Source organism: Buceros rhinoceros, unplaced genomic scaffold (assembly GCF_000710305.1).
Source record: "Buceros rhinoceros silvestris isolate BGI_N320 unplaced genomic scaffold, ASM71030v1 scaffold7631, whole genome shotgun sequence".
NCBI lineage: Eukaryota > Metazoa > Chordata > Aves > Bucerotiformes > Bucerotidae > Buceros > Buceros rhinoceros.
Window position 1 is genome coordinate 28244 of NW_010395883.1, and position 26226 is coordinate 54469.

Sequence of the window (26226 nt, forward strand, 5' to 3'; positions counted from 1 at the left end):
AGCAGAGGGAGCGAGCCGGCTGTGCACGTGGGCTGATCCCCGACGCGCCGCTCTTGGCCTCCCTTACATTCACTCTGCTACTGGGTTGCAAGAGATCAACGGGATCTCGCTGCTGATTCCAGCTCGGTTTACCCCACTGCCCACACCAGGCCTCCCTCCCTTGCCCAGTCCTTGTTACGAGCTCTGCCAAAGGTGACGCCTTCTGTGGTGGACAGGAGCCGTTCCAGTGCGCATACTGAAAAGGGAGGCCGGGGCGGGACGGCGTCTATCTCTGCACGTGCCGGACAAAGGCCTGCACGAGCTGGAACAAAGGCTCCTGCCCCTCGGGACCCAGCTTGGAGGCAGATTTTCCTTGGGGGGAGGGAAGGACCCCGCTGGCAGGTGAAGAGGGACCACCACGGCGGAAGTAACGAGACAGGCTGGAGAGCAGCGTACTCTGAAATCAGAAGCGTGTAACAAGTTAGCTTCTTCCAAACACTCGCTCCTCTCCTCCCGGTGGCAGAGGAACTGGCACAGTGGGTGCAGCCCACAATGCCCAGGACTGTCGACTCATGCTGGGGAATGGGCTCTGTGGGCAGCCAAAGACTAAGGACCGTCTCCCACAAGACACACTCTCACTGAACAGCGAGGGACGGTATGAGCTGCTTACCAGCTCCGAGCTGAGCTCCTGTTTCATCCGCTGCTTGTCGCGGGGGTGCACGGCTGGGTCCCTCAAGTACCGAACAGCCTGGGAGATGAGCAGGTAGAAACAGTTCTCCATTGTAAACATGAGCAGAGACCTGTACGAAGAAACAGACGGGCCAAAAAGGTCAAACTCCAGTTTCATGGTCAAATACTCTTAGATGTCACTCACAGGGGACTCGAGCAGTGACGCCCGAAAGCACCCTCTGCAGAGCAGAGCCCCCTGTGGCCGTCAGGGAAGGCTGATTTAAATGTCCTGATAAACAAGCATCACACAACTCTGCACTGCATCTTAAGATGGGATGGCTTCAAACACCCTCCACTAAAAATCCTGGCTTGCTTTGGAGAGCTTCCGATGGGCTACGTGAGCTCCTGGATTCAGAGGGGGCAGCTCTGAAGCAACCTGAGCTCAGTTCTGAGCTGAGGAGCATTAGGTTCTGCTCCTCGGCCATGATTAAATCAAACAGATAAAAACTTACTTGAGGGTTTTGGTTCCCTCTTGCATATTCAGCCCTGCAGCCTGAGGGAAAGGTTCCTTCTTCTTATCCAGCTGAAAGGGGGAAAAAAGACATTAGAGACAGGAGATACAGAAGAGGAAACACTCCTACTCTTCAAAACCGCAGTGGAATCGGTGTTCTCAGATCACTGCAGCTGCTGCGCCCTCCTACACAGAAGAGTGGTCCATACCTCTCCCAACATGTTAAGCGCCACGTTGACAGTGGCAAGGAGGGTCCCAAAGGAAGGTGCGACATCTGAATCAAAGGCTGGTGTGGTGAAACTCAAAACGAAGAGCACGTTGTACTCAGCAAGGTCCAGTGACTGTGGAGAAACAAAGGGGAGTAAGTGACCCCTGGGGCCATGAGCATACTATTGTCACAGCGTAAGGAACACCTCGTCCCTGGACCACGTTTTTGTTTGGAGAACTAGCAGCACTGAGATCATCCCCCAAATCCTGAGCACACAGAGGGAGCAGCAGAGAGCGGTCTGGCAGTGCTGCACAATCAGGCTCTGTGGCTCTCCCGACATGAATGACCCTTCTCCAACCCCCAAGCTGTACAGCCTGCCACCGAGCAGCAGGCTGAGGCCAGGACTGCTCCCAGACCGGTTTCAAACGCTCAGGCACATGTACCCAGAGGATGGGGGAAAGGACGTTCACTATCCAGAAACCAGCAGCAGGACACCGCCAGAATCGAGGATTAAACCTTCCTTTTCCTGAACCTGGAGACCAGCCACTAGGTCACACCAACACAGGAGGTCTGTGGTCATCACTGCCCCAATAAGGTTAAGAGCACGCAGCACTGCGCAGGTCACACAGAAGCTCAGCCAAGCCTTCCTTTCACCCTCAGCAGTGCCCCATTCTCGTGTCCTGCCTTCCTGCTTCCTGAAGAACCGCAGACAGACGTGTGGTGGGTCAGTGGTGCCTCACTACACACACCCAGAACATCACTGAAATGCTGGAAACAAACCCCTTCAGGGAGCAGCATCTCTCCTCTTTCTCTACCTGATCGAGGAGGATCTGGCAGACGTCAGGGGTGAAATGGCGCAGGGTGGCAAGAGATTTGCTGAGGATTTTCAAGAGGCTGTACTGCACTGTAAGCAGCGCCTTCTGCTCTGCTGCCTCTGACTCGGGACTGGGGTGTTTGGAGGAGGCCTGGGGATTGCGCTGCACTCGTGGAGTCACGCTTGATGGAAGGGAATCACCATTTTTTGTCTGTGGAGAAAGAAAAAAGAAAGTCTTGAATATAGATACGATTATTTTGCACTAAGACCAATACTTTGAGGGAAAAAAAAATGCTAGGAACAAAAGGAAATGAGACACCCAAAGCATGTCACCTGCTAGGACATGACTCTTGGTGTGCCTCGGGGCAGGCAGCTGCAGAGGCTATTCCGATTCCACACTCCAGAAAAAGAATCTCTCAGCACCACACCAAGCCTCAGCCGTGCTGAACTAACACACCAGCAGCGAGGCATCACCTCCACCTCAGGAATTGCAGATTCCCCAAGAACAAGAGCAATCCCTCCCGGACAAATTAAACCAGATCAAGGACATCAGGTCAGCAGTGGCTTCCCTGATGGCACTGGAGTACTAGAGCAGCGCAGCCTCCCTGCTGCAGCGTAGCCAGCTGTGAGATAACAGCAGCACCAGTCAACCACAGGCTGCTGTTCTCTATGACCAGCTCGACACAGACCAGAGTTTTCACAGTCTCCACTACTCTCTGCACACTTTTTTGCTGTGGAGAAATGCAAACCCTAAATTGCTGACGATTGTCAATAATCACCACTGGCATTCATGACAATCAACTCCATATCCAAGAGCTGGGACATGGAATAATGTTTGCCTTCTCACAGGCAGCACGGGCCCTCCCAATCGCAGTTTGGCTTAGGGTCCCCATCCTCACCTGCAGGTAGTGCTGGAGCATCTTGCGGCTGTGCAGGAGGGAGGTACAGGCCTGGCACAGGTAACATAGATTCACCTGAAATAAATAAGGAGAAATCTCTTAAAAGCTCGAAACCCACCTATTCACTGCCGTTGCTGGAAGCTAAAAAATGCAGTTAAAGAGACCACCAGAAAGGATCAATCCAGCCTCTTGATTTCCCTCTATCTTCTTGGAGTCACCTGGCACTGAGAGCAAGACATTCAATTCCCCAAGTTATTTGTCCAAGCTCCCCAGCAGTTATATCTTTCCTCCAATAGTTCCTATTAAAACAGCAGCAATGAAAAGGTGACAGTGTCATTTTCTCCTAACACACACAAATCCCTGTGCTCCAAGGCAATGTATATCCACAGCAGTATCCTGACTCCTACCTGCATGTCCCTCATCAGCTGCGGCAGGTGGAAATGCCACTCCTTTGTGAAATTGGAGAGCTGAAGAATGAAGCCCACAGTGTGGTCAGCCTCTTCCAGACAGGCCAAGCTCTGTACTGTCCGTACTGCATTCAGGCACTGGAAAAGAGAGAGAAGCAAATCAGGTTGGTTAGAGTTCAATCAGAAAAGCCTCATCTCTTCTCTAGAAGAAAAAGCTGGAGACACAGGGGGACAGAAAATGCATTCGTGAACAGCTCACGGCTTAGACTCACACCACTTTATGTTCCTGGAGGTCAGTGTGCTTCACGAGCTCCCCTGCCACACGAGAAGAGGGCTGCTGGCCTGGGGAGCAGCCTTACAGCCAGGGAGCTCAGCACCCACGTACAGACAGGGCTCTCCAGCCCGTCTGCACCGACACGCTCCAGCCGCAACGGGCACTCCAGTAGTGCAGGACATGAGAGCTTGCGAGGTGAGAGGTGGCTGAGCCCTGACCACAGCGTTTTCATTATTTGAGCAAAGCTGAGCTGAACCACCTCCAAGAGCAGCTCCACACAGTGAGTTCCCATCAAACTCCCACTTCTGCTGCTGCGTTGACCAGGTGTATGAAACACCCGCAGCGAAGTTACAACCCCAGGAGGGAACAGGATGAACAGATGGTGACTGCCCAGCTCCAACGGGTACCTTAACAATCCTCCCTGCCTGACCACAGGGCTGGAATATTCTGTCCTCCTGCTCCCACTATTGAATTATTTCTGTTTTAAGGTTTTCTGAGGCAGGAGCCTCTTCTCAATGCTTCTGCACTTTCTGACATGTTTCTGCTGCTACTGCCACACAGAAGCCAAGTGAAGCATCACAGAGGAAGTCTGTGACATACCTGAAGAATCCTCTCTTGATGGACTCCGACGAAGTCCAATGCTTCTGTCAGGAAGTTGTATCTCAGTGTTTTAAGAAGGCGCTCCATCAGTGACATGGAGAGACGATAGACCCCAGGCCAAGAGGGGGCATCCAGAGACTTCCGAGATGAAGCAGATGTCTGAACAAATCACATACAAAACCAAATTACGTATTTCCATTGCTGCCCGGTGCAGCACACAAACGCGCTGCACCATTCTGGAAGTCTCCAGGGGCAGCTGCTGTCCTTCCCACACCTGAAGGGCTCTGCTCCAACCACAGCCCGCAAGGCATGGCTTGGCGAGCTCTCCTGGCACGTTCCCACCCAGGAGGAAGCAGCACCCACCTGAATGGCTCCATTACTGCTGAGCTGGTACACGCTCAGGAGGGGCAGGCAGACGCTCTGCGTGACCCCAGCTCCAGCCACTGCTGCTGCTCCCTACAAGAGAGCGAGCAAACCACTGTTGAAATCTGCATGTATCTCTTCCCTCTGAGGCTAAAGAGATTTCTTCTGCATCAGATATTAGTCCTTTGCACTGTCACCACCCTTTTAGAGTGCTTTCATCTATTCACCCTTCTTCTACAGCGTTAAAGTTCAGTATCAGGAAAAGCAACACTTCTCCCATAGACCCAACCTGCCTGGCTGCACTATGAATCCACGCTGGTATCACCCGGTTCGGTGCGTACATAACCTCTGAAAAGGCCTGCCCTTGGCACAACCTTGCTTCACCTAGCTGCATGTTTAGTAGATTAATAACACTTTACTGTAACTAATGAGAAAGCAGGTTCCGAGAGTTCCTGCTGTTTTAACTCGGGGGGATAATCTGCATTGCCGAACACGTTCAGCACAAGAGCCTGCTCTAAATGACTGCTCTGCTCCGGCTGGCCCGTTATCGAGAAGAACAAGGCAAGCTAAGCGGGTGTGTGTACAGGACCTACAGCTTCCCAGCCTCTGAAAAACCCTTCACAGCTCATTGCTCCACAACATCACAGACAGGACCCTGAGAGAGATGGTTCCTATTAAAAATGTATCGCCCTCATTTCTCTGCCTCTCTCACCTGTTGAGTCCTGGCTAAGGTCAGCAGTAAATGAAACGAGGCCTCTGTGAAGTGAAGGTTTTGTTTCACTCTCAAGCTTATGTCCAGTGTGTCAAAGATAGTAGAAAGGACAGGGATTTTCCGAGTAACCTGTAGCCAGTAGTCTCCATCTTCATCAACTTCACAGAGCTCTTTAGCCAGATGCAGACCCAGAACACACACCTGCAGCGACAAGGGAAGGAGAACAAGGCATAGGCTTGACATGGATGTCAAGAAAATCTCGAGAGCATGTACTAACACAATCTAAAGTTCGATCATTCTCAGAGTGACAAAATAAGGCACCTGGAAACCCCCCATTACGCCCTGCACGCTTTCTGGCTGTATTAGTAACTGTGACCATGTTTTTTAGAACAGATCTGAAAGACAGCATCAGCCAATTTCCCAGACTGCTGTGCGCCAAAATAGACCTGGAGAAATCCTGAAACAGAAACTGCCGGCTCTTCCTTTGAAGGCAACCAGCTGCAAGGGAAAACTGTTCCAGAAATAAATGGAATTTTTGTCTAGAGAGAAGAAACGATGGCAGCAAAGCAGATGAACAGGTCCTTTACCCCATCTCGCTGGTCCTTGTGTTTCACCCGAGAGGCATCATCTGTTTCCATGCTGTCCTTGTCATCTGTAGCATCTCCCAAGGTCAGACTGTGTCGAGTCTGATCTAAGAGTGCAATGACCTCAGCTTGGAGTGTTTCACACACGCTCAACACGAGCTGGGAGTACTGTGGGATCTCGTTCACTGCGACACACAGAACAGACAACAGTTAACGCACAATCCCTGTACTTTGGTCTCCAGTTTAACTGATAACATCCCTGGGCCACGTTCCCTGGAGTTAGTATTTATCCTGTTTTCATTTCAAAACCCGCAGAACAGATTGTGAGGAACGGTGACTAAGTCGGGTGATTAAGTCTAGGAGGATGTAATAAGGGATTAGACGATCATCTGGATAACAAAAACAAGTAGTTTTACCAGGAATTCCTTAGAAACTCATGACATCTCAAAGCACAAATTAAGCTCTACTACGGAGAGATTATCCCCTAACTGCTCACTACAGCAGTTCCTACCCACCTCTCCAGATTGCTGATACTGGCCCACGCAGATTGGGTGCAGTCTATGTTCTCTAAGTCCGTAGAAATCCTACATTCTTATCAAAACCTTTACAATAAATTGCACCACCAGTGTGACTGCAAACTCCAATTCAGCAGCAAAGAAAAGCATTTAAAAACAACCCAACGGTCCATTTTCTACTTATTGTCCACAATATATGGGCTGGCAGAGCCCAAGCAGTGGGACAAGGGATACGCAGATACGCTTCTCAGCACCACAGTTGTCTTTGTATGTGCTGTACAGAGAAATACCGCCCAGATTCCACTGAGGGTCTTCCAGTGCTACTGCAGAGAAGGATGTCCCACCAGTGACAACCACACCACATCTCTGGTTTGTAATAAAATGTTCCCTCAGACCATCCTGTGTTTATTTTTTTTTATCTCTAAGGAGCAATTCATGTCAGAATCCAAGCTCTGCCGTCGCTCTGTGAGATGGCATTACTAGGGTGTCCCTCCCACACCCGCTGAGCGATTTTCAACAGCGCACGGGCACCCCTATCTTGTCTGATCCAACTGATCAAACAGAGGTTGCTTTTGGGGAAAGACCAGGGAAGGGAAGACATACACATAGTGTGAGTGATAAACCTCACCTCTTTCTAAAACTAGCTAAAACAAGCAAGAAAAAACTAGAGAGGTCCCACAGGTTGGTGTCTATATTCAGCACCTTGTACTACTGTTAAAACCAACTCATTCTTATCTCGGAAATGCTGGAGGGTAGCGGGTTATTCAGCCACATCTGCCCTGCTCTTGGCAGACACCACCTCACCTTTCATCTCCTTCATTTGCAGAACGGTGATAAGAGCTGAGAACACTTTGGCTTTGGTTTTCTCCATCATCTGCTCATCCGCCTGTAGAACTCCCTCCAGAATCTGCGTCAAGGAGTTCATGATTTTATCCACAGAACTCAACTCGCTGACAACAAAAAGGGAGAGCTCTTCAGATTAGGTAAGATCCCTCAATAAATATATTGGCTTGACTAAGCTGTGTGCATCATAAGTTATAAAAATAACTTAGAAACAAACGCAGTTCTTCCAAGAAAAGTTTAAGTCACCACCTGGATCTCACTAAAGACATTCAGTCTAAAAAGATCTCACTAGACGTTCAGTACAGTGAGAATTCAGGACTATCACAAAAGCTTTTTTGATACCCTTTTCCCCAGCAAGCAGGAAATCAAACTATATACATACTGCCACAAGAGATTCCAGCAACAACCTACAGACATTTGCCATCCCAAAAGAAAATTCTTTTATAAGGCTTCAGCTTCCTCCCCAATCACTACGGAAATCTCACCAGGGCAAAACACTTAAACATCATCTCCCAAGTTTTTATATTTAGCAGTGACTAATACTTATCCAAACAAAATACCTACCTCTTCCACTGCTTGAGCAGGATCAGAAGAAGGGTGCACAGCATAGACCCCAGGTGCAGACAGGATCCTGACATGTGAACTAGGAGCTAAGAAGATATACTGCGGGAGTCACAGCTGCAATAGTCACAGGGAAGTACACGGAAGAACTAAAGCCTCAGCCCAAGCACCACCACCAAATGACCAGTTTGTTCTTCAGCAGCGAGCAGCATCGGGGGAACCAGAGTCAGGACTCTCTGCAGGGTCACTCTTTGTTGCCAAGGACACATTCAAAATAGAGCTATATAAAAGGCTCATCAATTCAGGGAGAGACTTTGTTCCAGCTCAGTCTCACAGGATCTAAAAAGCCTGTGAGAGCAAGCAGCTGCAGAAATAGAGCTCCCCACAGCACAAAGAAGGTGTGCAACCGGGAAATTAAAGAACTCACAGGAAACACCACCTACCAAAACTCTGGTCCCATTTAGCACATCCAGAAACAACTGCTGATGAACTGCAGGATCAGTCAGATGCATTATATCCGCCTAAGACCCACAAAGACAGAGATCAGTCAAGCACAACAAAAGATGCACCTTCTCTGCAGTCTAGCGTTAGCCTACTGTTTTAATTTCTTTAAGAATTCATCAAATTTTATAGCTGCTGAACGATGCAGTTTCACAGCAATCGCTGAAGCGTTACATCAACAGCTGACGAGTCGGCAGTGACTCGTTCCCCAGTGGTGCCTCCCGGCCTCGCCTGACGCAGCATCATCTCTTCGGGATTACAGAATTACTTAGAACTGCTATAAAAATTATTTACTACCTCCCTCCTCTGCTCAGACAGACACTATGCTCATTTTGATCAAACAGCAAAACACCACCTACTCTAACCTCTTGCACCATGCTCGTGCCAGCTGGTGTGGTGAGCACATCTACAGTGGAACTGAAAGACAAAACAGCAGTTCTTCCTTATGGCTTAACCAGCCCTAAGGAGCTCGCACTGTGTTGTTCCAAACGTTCATTTCTGATCATCATGGAAGATAAGAGGGGGCTCTTACATGGCTAGTGGAGATTATCAGCAGCATCCGCCAGGCTGAGATGAGCATTTGGTATTCTGTGATGGAGGCACTGCTGCCCTCTGTCTCTGCCACATGACATGCCAGTAACTTCACATACTCTGACCAATAGGCAAAGCGCTTTTTGGTGGAGAAATTCTTCAGTGTGTCTTTCAGGGACTGATCCAGTGAGCCCCTGACCAAATCAAGAGGAGAAGTTATCTTCATTTATTCTTGGGTCAGAAAATACACTTCTTCTGAGATTTCAGGAAGGAAAGCCAAGGACACAGCTTGCAAGTGAAGGTTATTCCACTCATTAGACCTGTGCAGGGAATCCCACTTTTTGCATCAAATGTGAAAGAAAAACATGATCCCTGAAGAAAATCTATGACTTTTTTTTTAAGCAGAAATTTTAGTTAATCCTGACTTTTTCAACATATTAAACAGATTAACGTATTTTCAACATATTAAGGGCAGTTATGATCAGGAGACCAAAACAACCGGGCAAAAACTACTAAAACATTGTTCAGGAATCACTATAGTGGGTGTACTTAGCCGAGTTTACAATTTGTTTTAATAAATACTGTGAATTCTCATTCCAGATACAAGGAAATACTACAACTAATATTATCACCTGGAGACTGCAGACTCTAGCATCTCTTTCTGCAACTGGTGATTGCAAGAATCTCAAAGGCATGTTTGCAATTTGTTCATAAATCACTGTTCCATGTTTTCACAGGATTATATGTACTTTATCCCTCAAAACCTGCGTGGTCTATCAAGATTTAACACCCACAGTTTAGGTAATTAAAGAGTACAGGGATGAAGGACACTTGAACAATACACAAAGACTCACTTGACAACATAGTAGATCTCCAAACAGATGATTTTCATGATTAAGGCACAGGTATCCAAGACACTGAGCTATAAAGACAAAAAGAAAAGCAGAATCTGAGCACCTAGCTCTGTGGGTAAGTGGAATTCTGATTTACCCCTACCCATACATGATACTTCAGTCTTGCAGGAGACTTGTTTTGTCCCACAATAGCAATAGTTATGTCCTTTGACCATGGACTGGCGATAATAAGGAAAGAACTCTGTTCAAAGCAGTATTAAGGGTGAGAGCACCGGGCTTCTGTAAGGAAGGGGAAAACTCCCACAGAAAGGAAGAATAACAAGAACCTGATCGATGCCCTGGGATACCAGTCAGCCTGAGCTATGCCTTAAAAAAAAAAAGTTTCTTTTGCCAAACAGCACAGGACATGGATACACTACAGAGAGCACACCTTCCAAAGAGGAAGCGTTCCCACAGATGCTACGTAACATCTATTGTTGTTTTGTGGGTGTACAAAGAGTTGAGGATTTCAATATGCACTTCATGGCTGTACAGCCTCTGCAAAGCCAGAAAACATTCACTTCATCTCCTGCCTGGGTTTAAACCACTTGATCACACCTTCTTTAGAAAACTGCAAGCAGAGGGAAGAGCCACACAGATCACTTAGGAACCTTTTCTGACAAGTACAGAACTACCTTCATTTTGTTTGGCTGTAGCTCACCTCTGATGATTCTGAGGGCGGAGGAAGGGTCCCGAAGAGGGGACTGGTTAAATTTTCCCAAAACTTTGGCCTAAAAGATACATACAGAAGAAATATCAGTTCTCTCTCCCACACCACGTGCCTAGCACTATTTTGACTGTTCCAAACTTCATAGAAGTTCTCTTCATAGAAGAAAATTTGTCCTGTAAATACAAGTTTGCACAGCTTTGTATGAAAGAAACAGAAGAAATATGTTTGCTTCTGAACATGCACGTAGGGGCTTCTGATCTTCCCTCCTGAGCGACTAAGTTCAACACCCACACACTGCATACCCTCGCACAAAGGCTAAGGTGCAAATGTGCCTGAAAAGTCTGATGAACCAAAGAAAAAGCGTCTTGGACAAAAGGAAGGAAAACAGATTGTAGAGAAACAAGAACTCACTTTGTCCTCAGAACTAGCATGGCGCTGTCTCGACGGTCCTGCCACAGAGCGTGCAGGAAGGCAATGGCAGCACGGTGCAAGAGGGGAGGGCACCAGTACCTCTCCTGTTGTTTGGAGTCTATCAGCTCTAGGACCACCTGGAGGCAGCTCCACTCCCCTAAGCTGAATTCCTAAAGCAAAAGGAAACGGGAGAGGTTACATCACCACAGAACCACTGTGGAGGCACCTGTTAAAGCAGAACACACTTGATTCCACTTGAACAATACATACAGAAATAAATCCCGAGTATGTGATGCCGTCATATATTTTGTATGTGGCTACAAGGAATGCAGTTCTACACAGGAGAGAAAAAAAAGGTATTTCCAGAGGAATAAAAAAAGGTATTTCCAGAGGAATAAAAAAAAGGTATTTCCAGAGGAATAAAAAAAGGTATTTCCAGAGGAATAAAAAAAGGTATTTCCAGAGGAATAAAAAAAGGAGCTAAACTAAGACTTAGTAAGAGTAAGTGACTTGAGAAAGTCCCAACCCAAGCCACCGAAGTGGGAATTCTGGAAAATGGATATTGTCCATTTTACCTCAGTCTCCAGCTCTCTCACTGACTGGCCACCGCCAGAGTCAAGAGAGGTCTGACCCAGCAGCTGTTCTTATGTTAACTCAGGATGTGCTCTGAGATACTGGGGAAAGTTTCTCTCTGATTGTAGGGAAACAGTAACTGCGAGCTGCATTTATCTTTACATTAAGCACATCAGGTGTGATGTGTACGTTCTTCTCACGTAAGAACTATGAGATTCTAGACCCGAGTGCCAAGAGACTGCTACGAATGCTACCATAAAAACCTACTGAGTCCTCGCACAAGTATCTGCTGCTCTACCTTTGACCCATCGCTGCCATCCTTCACTTCCAAGTTCAGGAACAGCTCGATGAGCCCAGGCTGTGTCTCCACGGCCACTGTGAGGAACTCCAGTATCATGACCTTAATACGCATGTCCTCGATCTTGCTCTGCAGGCGGGTGAGGAAGGCGTCACGGATGGCAGCAGCATCACTGCCCAGGCAGGCATAAACAGACATGGGAGCAACCTGCAAACGGAAGGAAACAGAAGCCAAAATAACCAAACTCTTCAGAACACTTCTTGTCTATATAAAACGTGATTTGCGGTTCAAATTGGAATGCCAAAATAGCTGATGTTGAGTCTGTGAACATGTGGGAACTCAAAAGTAAGTCGTTGCCATTAAGTGGGAAGAAACCTGCAAATTGATCCAATTTTCCTCTTTGGCAATTCTGCTCTATCCCTCACCTGTTTCTCAAGGGTTAGGACAAAACAGGTAAAGTCAGAAAAAAAAACCAGGACTAATGTTTCCTGAAATAAGCCTAGAGCTGGATTTATATGCTTTAATAAAACTGCATATATGTACTCAAAAGCTTAGTAGCCAAAAAGTAAGTCTAAAAGACAAAGTTGAAAGTTCCTGATAAAAACTGAAATAGGATCCTCTTCTCAGTAAGATCTAAAGTTCCAGTTAAGAAGGTACAGGAACTGTATTTAAGAGCGTGGCTTGAGAGAGTTGCTCAAAAAGGTGGAAAGAGATCAAGTGGAGGTACAAATACTTGGCAGAAAACACCCCACTCATGTGAATCCTCTCAGTGAGATGCTGAGTGACGTCTGAAACAGCAGAAGATGATGTTAAAAAACTAAAAGGCTCTTTGCATGATTTTTAGTGTGCTCTACCTTACAGCTTCCAGTCCACACTGCCTTCAGCTGACTTGCATTAAGCTCCCTAAGAAATTACCTGGAAAGAATTTCACTGGTGGATCAGTCGCAAGGGGAGAAGCAAAGGAGCACTTGTGTGATTCTCATCTTACCGTAGCCAGTCGTTTGAGCAGCTGGATGGCCAGGCGTGGAAGTGCAGGGTCATGCTTGTGGTAAATGTATTTGGCCAAGACCGCAATAAGATTGTTTCCATGAGCACCTGGAGAGGACACAATTAAAATCAAAGAGAAGAAACTGCAACAAGATGTAACTATTTACCAAATAATGGTTTCCACAGCAGGTGAGAACTACGTCAGACTTCCAAACGAAGCACCAGAGCTACCAAAGGCAGCTGATTCACTACATTCTGTAATTACACCCATCTCATTATGTTTGTTTAACACTTTAGAAGCTGTCCCAGAGGAGAATGCCTTAAAGGAGGGAGAAGAGGCGGTCTGCCACCACTTTTTGGAACCCTGAAATCTTAACTACTGCTGGTAATGAGACACACACCGGTTCTTTGCAAAGAGCACAGAAGCAGAGCTGCCCAGGCTGCCCCCATGGAGTAATACACACCGTGCTGAGTGAGCGCCTGTTCTAACGGAGATACCACGCTGGAGGGGGGTTTCAGCCGGATGACATTGTTGGTAACCGAGAACGCCAGCTTAACTGTTTGGATCAGCAGCTGACCTTGGCCTTGTGACTCATCACTGTGTTTCCAAAAAGAAACCAAAGTAAGTCACTGTGTGGACAACCAATGTTTATTATTCACACAACATTCAAAGAGGAAATTCTATATGTCGTCAAACGAGGGTTATAAGACATTTTTACTCAGACTCTCATGTCACCACATAACAGCTGCTGAAAATACAAACTCTCACATATCCACAAAAAACATTGTCTACCCAGCCCTGACTTTTCAATGTCAAACAAAAAAGAAAAAGAGCAACAACCTATTGTCTTTTTTTTTCCTCTTTGGGACACAGAGACTTAAAAATGTATTAAAACAGAGGGAGAAACATTTACAGAACAAATCTCATAGAAATCTTAATGAACCAGAACTGGATGAAGAGATAAACGTGGCTTCTAAGTCTGGTTTTTTCCTAAAATTTTCCTTATCAGACAAACATTGTGGAGAGGCATCAAAGCCAAAAAGGCTTCTTAAATAGGTCTCGCTTCCTCCTCAATAAGTCTGGATTCCCTTCTAGGCTTGTTTTGCAAGAAAAAAAATGTTAGATTTTATCAGAAGCAACCTGCTAGCAAGTTTGGCCGGCTCCGTGTCAAGTAAAATTGGCCAGGAAAAGAGAACAAAGGAAAGGAGATTCAGCCATAGCTGAAGCCAAAGATTCCAGCTTCAGGGAGCCACAGTAAGGAAGTTAAGGTGCTCAACACTCAAGACATCTTCAGGACTTCCAGAGTACTTCAAGCTGCCTTCAGAACCACCCTGAATAGACTGATCATCACCAGCACTTCCAAAACTACAGCTCAAGCTTTACTACAATGTATTCCTGAGCACAGCTTGACTTGAACCCTGGTGCTACCTGAAGACACAGGACTTCTAACGCTGGCTCTAGTCCCCTTGCTTCTAATTCAGTGATTCAATCATAAATTGAGTTCAAGTGAATTTAACTGCTAGCAAACATTAAACAACTGAGCACACTGACACCCGCCCGCATACTCCAAATGTCATTTAAAAAGAGAAAACTAAAACAACTGCATGAAATGGAGAGCGTACAGCACAGACTGTACAGACCTGGAACAACCCAGGTGGTTCCTCCAGAGCACGCAAGGCAGGCTGCCACGGCGAGTCGCTATGCTCAGCCCCGTTAAACACAATCAAGTCAAAGCGACATTTTGAATGTCGTTTGTTCCTTCCTCACCCCACTGAAAGGAAACACACCACTCACCTGCTAGACTGGGAGGCCATTACCATGTCAATAGTGTCCACACCGATGCCCATGATGTTAATGACAGCTTGTCCCGCTTCCGTGTTGGCCAGGCTGAAGATGCACAAGGACTGGAGGCTGGGGGCATTGCTGCAAGGCACAGACAACACATCATCCCTAGGAGCACTGGCAGTATTTTCCCACCTAGCGCTCAGAAAACTACCACAAAGTAACCTCTTTTCTACATCTCCACTGAACCCCTACTTTATTCTCCTTTCTACTTCCTTGTGGATACACCAAATGGGAAAGTGGATGGCAGTCTGTCCCAGGAAATCTCTTTACTGCTTTCTCTTTCTTCACCAGGTATTCTAGAAACCAACGTGGCGTGCCCTGTCCCAACCCTTTTCCACCTTTCCTGTACTTAGTAAAGCAGAAAAGAGCTGAAACAAGCACTACACAACTATGCCAGCTCACTCCTTGTCATTGCATTCAAAAACTGAAAACAAAAAACGATAGTGACTCCTGCACTGTAAGCCACGCTACTGCCCATCTGAAACCCATCCCCTGCCTTACCTGCTGCGAGGATCCATTTCAGGGCATAAATTCAGTATAGCATGGATCAACTGCAGAATCAGGCATCCTAAAACAGAGATAAAATGGATTACTTGGGGTTTGGGAAGATCTGTTGCCTAGTTCCTACTCTTTTCAAATAAATCACAGCACCCAGCAATACTGGTAGATGTACAAAGCAAATCCCAAATGTCCCCTAGAAAAGCTGTGATTAAAAAAAGGAAGAAAATTCGCACATTCTGTCTGAGAAGACAGGTGATCCTTTCTATCCCCTCCTCCTCCTCCCCCTTCAGCATCCTTACCAATTTTCTCTCGGACTCCATGAGAGTTGTAACGCCATTTGTGGTAATTTGGTAACATCTCCTTCAGGACAAACACAATGCAGGGCACAAGCCCCTGGCTCTGGGTACTACCGAGTTGTCCCTAGGAGAGAGAGAAACGTTATTGTTCTCCCTCTGGTTAAAAGGACAAGAAAACTTTGCAGGAAGAAACACCATATATCTTTGAAGTGGGAAAAAACTATTGAGCATGGAGACATAGATACACGAACAACTTCTTTTGTAGATCAGATGAATCAAAGCAGTTTTTTGAAACAACCTGACTACAGAGAAAACATGCGCAGTAGCGTGGAAGGGAGTCTCAACCAGCGATTACTGACAAAGACCCACTGCACAGGAGATCGACCTCAGACATGGCTGTACTTCACTTCCCCATCGTGACAGCTCACAGCTGATTGCCACGCAGGCCGTTCCAGAAGCACTCACCCGGACGAGAGTTGTTAGCAGGTTCAGGAAGGAGATGGTAACGCTGTACTCGCCTTGAGGCTGTTCTATGCTCATCAACAGGTTCCCATAGCCCCCAGCATTCATTCCCTCTGCACTGTGGAAGGAGCAAGAGGGTTTGTTACATGAATAGCAGGATTCTGAGATGAGGGAGAGATGTTGGATGCACAGATTTCACACTGGCAAAACGTTCTTAGGACATGTTATGAACAGGTTAGACCCCAAAAAAAAAAAACCCCAAGGAGGTAGGAGGGGATCACAAATACCTAATTGCATGATTCATACTGGACACTGGATTGGCAACAAATGGTAAGAACCCTGTGTGGTGCAGGTCAGTCCAAACCTGCAAGAGAAGAGGTACAGATATTCCCTCTCATTCACATACACCTGCTAGTTCTCAAAGCCAGCAAAGCCAGAAGGGCATTTCCTCACCTTGGCTGGCATCCGAGCAGCCAGGACTGTCAAACAATTGACACAAGAAGCAATAACATCCACAGGGGGAGAGATTACAGTTGTTAGCCTACAGAAGAGAAACAGCACGATTAAATGCACTGCCACCCGTGGACTTGCCTACAGACTGTTTTCTTAATCAAAAAAAGCTTCCCTCTCACTGAAGGACATAAGTATAGAATATAAGTAGGCAAATCCAGACACCAGAGTCTGCAGTTCCAGTCTAGACTTGTCACCTCCCCCTCACACCTGAGTCAGAACCATTTACTGCAAGAGGCAAAACCGTCCCAGCGAACGGTAATTATGCAGCAGAACATCAATTCCCAGGCAGCGAACGCTGAGAGGGTTAGTCAGTACAGCTGTTCTAACAGCTGAAAGGTCCTGCTCTAATGGCGTTTTATTCCCCTTTCACATAAATATAACCACCAATAAAAAGGCCTTTACGTGGATAAAATTGCACAACATTCAGGAAAGAAGTGGAAGAGGGGCCATTCTGCTGCGTCGAAGCATTAAACACCACACAGCCACAACAGTGCTGAGAACTGAACACCAGTCAGGGGGAGTTCCAGCACTGAGACACGCCTCTCCCAAAGCTCTTGCCAAAATTAGCGATGAGCCGTTCTTCCAGCTCGCTGCAGCTCCTCAGGTTCCTCCACTGGCAGTGACTTCAACGGGTCAGCACCTTACCTCTGCAGCAGCATGTAGATTCGCGATGTGATCGGCAGAAGGCAATCTGCTATCGACACATCAGTGCTGATGACTTTATGCACCAGGTCAATGATTGGCTTCACCCTCTGACAATGCTGAATGACATCTGGGTGAAGAAAACCAACACTGGAATGCAAATCATACTTAAGCAGTAATCAAATCTGGAACAATGCACATCGCTCTTACACACGCCCCCACAATCACTCTCCAAAATCCATTTGTTTTAGCTATTTCAACTTCTCCTTCTCACTACATGGTCTTGGACTTTCAGAGTGAATTTTACAGTATTATAATAACAATTTAACAATCAGGTTTCTGGGAAAGTACTCCCTGCTCTTTCAGAAGTACTGAAGTACTTTATTCAGAGCTGTTCAAACCTACTATTAACCTCAAATTAATACCAAACAGCAATCATTTATTCTCTTTTATACTCCCAGGCTATCTCACCTGCTGTCGACACAACATGGAGCAGCATCTCAATCTCGCAGGTAAACAGAGTCCAGCTGCTGTAGGAATAATCCCATCGTACCAAGTAAGCCCGATCATCCAGCATCACTTGGCCCACTGTTCCCTGAGGTATCCGCAGATTTGTTTGACCTAGTCCTACAGATTGAAGAAGCAGGTGAAACACGGTCACAGATGAGTTAGCAGCCAGGTAAAGAACTAAATTCCCCAGTGCGTTTCAGTAAGAAAAGGTTAAGTGCAGTTTCCTCACCAAGGGGATAGAGGAGCTTTGGCGCCTGTCTTCGCCAAAGTGTGCCATCTTCATGAGAGATCACGTCAGGAGGTTTATGCTTGTACAGCTCGATATAGAAGTACATTTTGTCCAGGAAACTGTATACCTGCATACAGAGAGAAGTTAAACGATACAGCCGAAGAGCCAGACCTTCTTAAAAATTAACCAACCATGTCATTCCAGGAATAGACAAGTTTTCTTGATGTGTACAATACCCTCGAACACATCAACCCTACCAAGACATTATTAGACAGCCCCCGTGTCCAGACAAGTCCTATCTAACAGATCAGGAGTACAACCTGGAAAACTAACCTTCAATCATTAGAGTTGAAAAGTTTTCTAAAAGCCAGAAAACAGTTTCCTGCAACAGCACAGGACTGAAAAGGAGCCCTGTCCCCTGTTCTTTGACGAAAGTTTAATGCCTATTACCTAAGACTGCAACTGAGATAAGCACACGTACTGGAAAGAAAGAATCACACAGGACTATCATGCAGCATGTTGTCCCTGCCTTGAAATAAACCATCTCCCAAACACCAAGAGAGATCCTGTACCTTTTCTGCAGTAGATTTATCAGACACAAGGGCTTGGAGCAGCTGAAGGAGAGGAGTAAGAAGATGGGGGAACATCCCGTATGCACTGTCCAGGATAACACGCAGACCTGCAGTAGGTTCCTGGTGAAGAAAACAGAAAACAAATGTCTTACTACTAAGAAGAAATGCTAAAACAGTCTCAGCGCAGCACGAGGATACGGTTCCTTTTTAAGTTGTACATTTAACATCAATCATGCACCAAAGTACCACTCCAGTCCTTGCACAGACTAAAGCATGAGGCAGTGTGCAAGTATAAGGCAGGAATTACAGCTGTAATGCATTACGTATCATCCTAATTCTCTGACAACAAGAAAAAAAATAAGTATGATGCTTTTGCCAGCAGTTAGTTCAATCCTTGCAACCCCAGCCCTGGTTCCAACTATCACCTATATTAAAACTTGTTCCAGTATCCTTCAAGAGCAAAGCCAAGGCTGTACCTAAAAAGCAGGAAAGGGCAAAAATAAATCAAAGGTAGATACAAATGAACACCAGCTCCTCAGGCCCTCCTAGAAACTAACTAAATACAACCAGCCTGCTCCTCTCCTAAAGGGAGATCTTTTATCAGGTTTCAGTTATAAGCACGGTAGGTCAAAGAAGTTGCGAACACACTCACCGTCTTCCAGAAGAGCTGAGGAATGCTGGAAGCTGCCAGAACTTCACATGCAGCATCAATTATGTCCTTCAAAGGAAGAGAAGATGGAGAAATTACAACTTATTTTACAGAGGGATATTTCATCCCAGCCAAGTTCTGCCACATCTTTGGAATTTAAGTTTCCATGTTTACCAGCCAAGCTGTGACTACTTCCTCTAGCCAAAACAGAAGAAAACACCCAACCAACCGATACACCCAGAATACACAGCCAGCCTACAGCCATGCTCCTCATCGTGAGCAGACTGGCCAGGACAAAGATGCCCACTGACCCTGCAAGGGCTATATGATGTCTTCTCAAACTCAGAAATGGAGTGTGTGTTATTGCTGTTGCTTTGGAAATAACACACCAACCACTCGTTTCAAATCCACAGGACTTCAGGGGCAAGATATGCTCTTTCATTATCTATCAGCCAGTCTGCAGAGGTGTCTGGTAAATTTGCATTGTGTAAACACAGTAGGAAAAAGAGCAAATCACCCTTTCAGATCTAAGTCACAAAAAGTCTGCAGTCTCAAAAGCAGGATGACAGTTTAACAGAAGTAATTAGCATCAGCTACGACAGGTATTTTAAATTAGGTAACAGATGCGATGAGCCTTGGACTCTTACCTGCTGATTGCCCAACGTATGTAACTCCAGGGACATCAGGACAAAGGAAAGAAGTCCGTAAATACACATACAAGCTGTGCTGGCAGTGCACTGGGAAGGAAAAACACACAAGGCTGTTACAGAAAAGACTGAGAATTCCAGAACATACTGTAACTGTACTCAGTCCGCTCTACAGCCTTGCTGCAGTCAGCAGAGGGGCAGCAAAAAGGAAACAGTGATGAATTAAGCTCAACATTAATATGAAATATTTCACTGAAATGAGAAGTCTTGCCACTGCCATTATCATTAGAAACGCCTTCCAAACACCAACGGAAAGAAGCACTCAGTGTTCACAGAAATCAAAAGCATTTGCTTTCACTGGTTTCTGCCTACAAAATAGCTTACTCTCATAGACAGTACGGCCTCGTGAAGCCATACACGGAGAACAGAGCAGAGTTAAATCAGCTAATATTCAAGATCCACAATGTCAAGTGCACTTACGGCAGCAAATCGACCGATGTGATTAAACACAGTCTATTCTGCTCAAAAGAGCTGCCGCTCCGCAACTTACAAAAGCTTTTTTTATTATTATTTGGGCATTAAAATGTTTCATTTCAACTTGATTTCTGACCTTCACTGAAAGAAGGTAAGATGATAAAACACGCTTTACTGCATACTCTGCTTGAACGAACCTTGGTCCAAAATCATCCCTTCCCATCACACCTTTACCTCAGGAGCAGTTAAAAATCTTCCAGAGCTTACATATGTGATTACAAGAAACTCACATTCTTCCCCCCACTGCTCAGCGATCGCAGCAGCTTTGTCAGATACTGGAAAACGTTCAGCTGGATTGCAGTGCTGCCCATTCTCCTGATGATGTTTGTCGACTCCTCCGGGTTAACGGTGTAACGGAGCAGAGCCCAGGCCAAAAGCACCGGAGCATGATGCGAGACATCCCCTAACTGCAGCAGCTGATTGTCCATCTCCTGCGCAGAGACAAGACAGAGGCAAAATAACCGAGATCTTCTGAAAGCAGCTCCTACTTGGCACACATTCAGCTCGTCGCATCTTCTTGCTGACAGTCACCTTTGTCTTGCAGGTAATTATTTCAAACACGCAGGTGACCAAATTACATAGTTGCAGCCTCAGTCTGTTTTCCTGCATGGTTTACCGATTTATAGGTGGTCTAACCTCCGATGTTCTCTGTCTTAAAAGCACTGACACTACAAATCTTTTGTTTCATTCCCTTCTGGAAACTTCACAATGCCTATTGCTTTGTACACTTCTTTCTTCAGAGAAAGGCTCAGAATAACCAAGGAAATATAAGGGGGAGAGGAATTATTTCGTTCTTACTAAGCCCCAGAATGTTCTGTGGATGCTAGTTCCTACGCTTGGTCAACAAAGCCAAGGACCAGAAACTTACAGACAGAATCTTTAAGCAGCACTGCCTGGGAATCACAGTAAGCTCTGCATTGTCAGGCCTGATGAGGGGTTACGCTGCCAGTGCTTTACCTGGTGGATAGTCTCGGTTTTGGCTAACTTGTGCTCCTCTGTCCTGTCATCCAAGAAACGCTCCTGGAGGGAATCGATTTCCATGCCTTCCACCAGAATAAGAGCACTAAAGTAGCTACAAGCAGAGAAAGAATAAAAACAATTAGGTCAGAAAGCAGCACAGGACTGGGAAGATGCAATTTCACTTTACCACTAGAGCAGCTAAGAAGGAGTGGCACTGCGTCTTCACCGCCGTTCTCACCAGAGGCAAGATTATACAGTAGATTAAAGCTAGCATGTGGACACACCTCTGCCTTGCAATCACACCTTCACTTTACCACAAACCTCCAAAGTGACCAGAAAAGCTATTCTGGCTTCATCACAAGAAGCTCAGCTTGAAATAGAGGGGATTTCAAGAGGCAGCAGCAAGAATTAGAAATAATTCTTTCCTGAGGAGAACAACTGTTTTGCTCCATACTGACTTCACCAACATACACGATACTCACCCGATACGATCCACCAGGTGATCCATGCTCTCATCTACCAAATGCCTGTTGGTTTGCCTGGTGCCAAATCCCTGTTCTTTGAACATCTTTGCAAATGCCAGAAGCTCCTCAGGTGCCATTTCAAAGTACGCGTAGTAGAGAAAGATGACTTCCAGGAGCATGGACTGTTCACGGAGGCACTGCACAAACCAGCGGGAAACCTGGCGTTCTGTCTGCACGAGGAGAAGTTCTATCAGCATATCAACAAAGCTCACAGGCGGTCGAAGCCGTTAGAAACTGGGAAGTGCTGAAGTATTTCAGCAGCTTGTGCAGCCCGCGGCACAGAGAGCCACTATAAATGCAGAGCATGCTGCTGCGGAGAGGTTATGAACCACTGCTCCTACATGGACCTGTTAGCCTAGGGCGAGCAATGGATCTGTTACAAGGAACGACACGTTCCACGCTACTCCATGAGCACAAGTGTGTGGTGTTAAGAGGGAACACAAATCTTAGGTTTCTTGGACCAGAAGAAACATGCTTTTTAACCGCATCTGCACACACACATTTTCTAATACACAACATGTAAGGAAAGACTTTGTAAGTTCGGTAAGTAATAGCAAGAAACAAAATACCATGAGATTTCCGTGTGTTTCCCACGTCGGAGCTTCTGCTTTATACAGCGCTTCAAACTGTTTCCGGTAATTAGGAATTAGCTCCTTGTCCAACTTTTCAACACACTGGAAGTATTGTGCCTTGAATAAACAAATAAATAAATGAACTTAAAGAAACAAATAGATAAACTCATTTTTCACATGCACGCTCATGTGGTTTTTACAATCACAAGTGGACAATTACTAGACAACTTATGTATTATTCAGCCTGTTTCACTGACATCACAGCCAGGAGGAGGTTCCTGTACTCACCGTGTAAGGGTGCCTCTCGTCCTGAAAATAGGTGAGAAGGTGAAGGACGCAGCGCAGAATGCAGATCCTCTCTTCATAGTAATAGTCAGCAAGCTGTGAATATACAGTGTCATCAGCATCAACTTGGTATCGCGCCCAACGCCCACACGCTTTCCTCTCCTCATACATTGCCAAGGTCTTCACCACGAGAACAGAGTGCTCAAACATTACCACAAATGGACTGTCAACTGAGCAGGTTTTAAGTTCTCTAAAAACATACTTTATTAACTTCACAGAACTCAATAAAACATGCCCATAGGGGCAGGTCTGTAATTACATGCTAAGTGAGAAAACTTGGAAAAGAAAAAAAAACAACAGAGATGATCTCTCATTCCACATCCCTGTTATCCTGTCAGATCTGATTGTCAGTCTCCACTTCCGAGCTGTCACTTCAGACTGTAACATACAAACCTACGAGCTTTAGAAAACAAGGGACCATACATCCGCCCAGCTAAATTCCCTGACATTAAGCCTAAAATTTCCTTTCTGTAGCAACTACTAAAACTGTTCTTATCTACATGTATATCCCTCTAGTTCAGAAGAATCTTCTGAAATTTGTTCTCTGTACAAAGGAATAGTTCAATTATTCCAGATTTCCTGGATCCACAGAAATAAAGTTGGCTCTCTGTCAACCGATAATTTCAACCGAAAATACAAATGGACATGACCAACCTTCAGCATCAGAGCCTGACTCTGCCTTTCGTCCTGAAGAATGGTCTGTAAGCAAAACACAGCAAAAGGTAGAAATACCTACAGCAGAAACACCTACTGACAAAATACATGTTCAAAAAAAAAAAGACTGAAATAAACAAAAGACAGTTTTTCTTCCATTTCTTTTGGAGAATCAGATTCCAAATGCACAAAGCCAAAACACTGATTTTTAACTACATATTTGTCCTTCGTCTCCACTCACTCTCCTTCGCAAACCTGTATCTCTCCTGTATTCCTGGGCCAGAGAGAGGAGCTGAGTTCCTGCAGAGAGATTCGGGCAGGGAGAGGTACCAGACAGTTAGGCCTGGACATCTGCCATCACATTTCCTCACTGCAGCACTACAGCACTGTATGTTCAGAGAAGAAAAGCTACAAAGCCATTTCCAAACCTGAACTCAGACTCGCACGTGACTCACATCAGCAAACTACTGGTTTTAAGGAAAGATGTGGACTAAATAGAACATAAATGGGAGCTATGACCTTCAGGGAGTCCCGTGTTCCTCTGTAATCCTCTTGAAGATAACACTGCAACAACTGCACACTCTGCTCTTCATCCAGACCCTGTAAAAAAAAGAAGAGAGATACTCTGAACCAAGTCAAAGGCAACCAAATTCATTAAAGATTAAGTTTCTCTCCAAAACAAATCTCTTATCTTCAAATCAAATAATTTCCAAGACACGCCAAAAGAATACTTTTGTGTCAGGCACTGCTTGCTTTAGCCATCACTTCTGTTTAAAGCCAAGTACACAAGCTTTGATGTCACTTGGATGTACCTGGTTTAACTTCAGGAAAAGGAGCAGAACAGTCACTTAAATAAAGGTACTGCCAGCAGTCACTGAATCCTAGACTGCCGGCTTGAGCCAACACAGCCTCGCAGGCACAGAGACACTGTCTTCAAACACGGCAACTGATTTAAGGGACAGCAGTTTTTAGCTGAGCTGTTTGAGATGTCTTGGAAGAACCCCAGACCACGCGCAGAGCCCTTTGCTGCAGGAAGGGATGATAACCAGAAAAACCAAAGCACCTCAAGGTCACTAACCACTTTTAAAAATTCTGACCTACAGCCTAAGCATGTTCTTCTAGGTTATTTTGAACTGAAAAGAACTGAAGTTTGCCTCTGTTCAACATCAACAAGCTTACTTCAGTATCAGAACCCCGATAACAACCCATCCCAAGCGCAGGGATATGAAATGATCAGGCAGCACGTTCACTCACCAAAAACTTGCTGACCCTCAAGCCCAACTCTTTTAGCGGAGCAGCTACATCTTTATCAGCTTTTATTTTTTCTGCTGAAGTCGTACTAAAGGAAAAGGAAATTTTAGACATTAAAAACACAGTGATCACATGGAATGAACTAAATGGTCCTCGGTTTTGTCAGGTTAAACTAAACATTGGCTCTTTCCTCAGTGGTCTTTCAATGTTCCATACAATACTCCAGTGAGGGAACCTGGGTATCTTTCTGGGACAACTGTGTGTCAAGAGGAGACCCTTCTGCACAGGTTGCACACTTGCCCATGATCGCTGCAGCTCAGCAGATGCAAGGGTTAGGAGCTACCCAAGAGGAGTAATGACAGCAGAAACCGCTGTTACTTCTTTCTGGTCTGTATTTCATCTCCAAAAACGTTATGTGGATTAAGCACTTTGTCTTGCTACTCCTATTCTAAGATTTCAAGTCATGCCAGAGAGTAAAAATCTAACTCTATGTAATCAAGATGCTCCTCTACTGATTAGCCCATTTTAGAGGTTAATTTCTAGAATCAGGCAATTACCGTACCTGGGCGGTTTATAGTATGAAAGCCCCTCTAACAACCTCTGCCAGTGCTTGTTCAATTCTGCTGCAATCTGTGCCTGAAAAAAAGAAACAAACACTGCTGAACAGACCCCTCAATGCACGCTGCTAAGTATCAGATTTGTTAAATTTAAGGGAAGAAAATTTATTTTGCTATCACAGAGAGACAGGAACAACCCAAGACAAGCATCTACGAAACACAGTGATTCAAGGCGCATTACTGTATGTGAGAGCTTGTTACCTTCCCTAACCACGGGAAGGGAGAGCAAACAGGAGGCAGTGGACTAGGTTCAGAAACATCTGGACTTCCAGCCGCCAGGCAAACTCTTGAAAGCACAGGCTCTGCCCCTGAAAACAAGGAAGCGGGCTGTACCACTCATGAACAGCCTAGACCGCTCCAGGAAGGGAACCACCTTTTCACATACACCCTTCCAGGGGGTTTAAGAGGCAGCTACAAACAAGGAGTGGAGCATGAACAAATAGTGGAGACGGAGGAGCAAAAATCACGCTAAGGAAGAGGGAAAAGCAGCAAAACATACTTTTACTAATATTCAAGGGGTTGTACAAATAGTCTATTTGGCCACGGAGTCCATTCAGCGACGGGCAAACCTGCTCAGCAAGACACAGACTTACTGGTTCTCTTAAAGCTGATCTTCCCAGAAGAATTGTCCATAATTCTCTGCTGCTCCTGTAAACACGGGGAAAAAGGAGAGAGTATTTTACTGAGGAACACTACTCAGGCTTCCATTCATCTTACACCTTTTCAAACCTGCAATTAACTCAGAGCAGATCACACTGCAATGTAAGAAATAAGGAAAATCATTTAAGGAACGTTAGTTCTCAGCTGACCAGCTTCAGGTGTCCTGGAAGAACCCAGGAAAGACCCAAAGAGGGTGACCACTGATACAGCAAGACTTGGAAACTCATATCAAAGAAGTATCACATTTACATCAGTTTAATTTGATTTTGCTACTTGGACATTTGAGGATAGTAAAAATGTAATAAAAGTATAGAGCAGTATTTTATTTGGTTGTGTTTGATGCTTTCCTCCAAACAAATTCTTCTGTAACAGTTTCATCCTTCACTCTAAGTGGAACATAAAACCGGGTGAACTGAAAAATTGCAACACCTTTACATAA

General features: G+C 45.6%; 1 protein-coding gene across 1 annotated transcript; it reads right to left on the reverse strand.

Moving 5' to 3' along the window:
* Nucleotides 1–2: 2 nt before the first annotated feature.
* Nucleotides 3–25775, reverse strand: NUP188 (nucleoporin 188kDa; the record flags this gene model as incomplete). Its single annotated transcript, XM_010145690.1, has 43 exons — nucleotides 3–436; nucleotides 650–779; nucleotides 1161–1231; nucleotides 1369–1500; nucleotides 2183–2392; nucleotides 3081–3155; nucleotides 3488–3625; nucleotides 4362–4520; nucleotides 4725–4817; nucleotides 5437–5637; nucleotides 6024–6205; nucleotides 7340–7485; nucleotides 7943–8028; nucleotides 8383–8460; nucleotides 8973–9165; nucleotides 9826–9893; nucleotides 10526–10595; nucleotides 10946–11115; nucleotides 11817–12023; nucleotides 12805–12911; nucleotides 13268–13401; nucleotides 14599–14727; nucleotides 15151–15217; nucleotides 15450–15570; nucleotides 15912–16026; nucleotides 16196–16272; nucleotides 16362–16449; nucleotides 17067–17193; nucleotides 17535–17690; nucleotides 17803–17929; nucleotides 18375–18494; nucleotides 19027–19092; nucleotides 19671–19760; nucleotides 20435–20635; nucleotides 21162–21276; nucleotides 21647–21858; nucleotides 22258–22377; nucleotides 22549–22641; nucleotides 23260–23304; nucleotides 23779–23859; nucleotides 24514–24598; nucleotides 25073–25146; nucleotides 25721–25775. Coding segments are annotated over 43 exons (5185 nt in total), but the record flags the coding sequence as incomplete, so codon positions are not given.
* Between the last annotated feature and the right edge of the window lie 451 nt (nucleotides 25776–26226).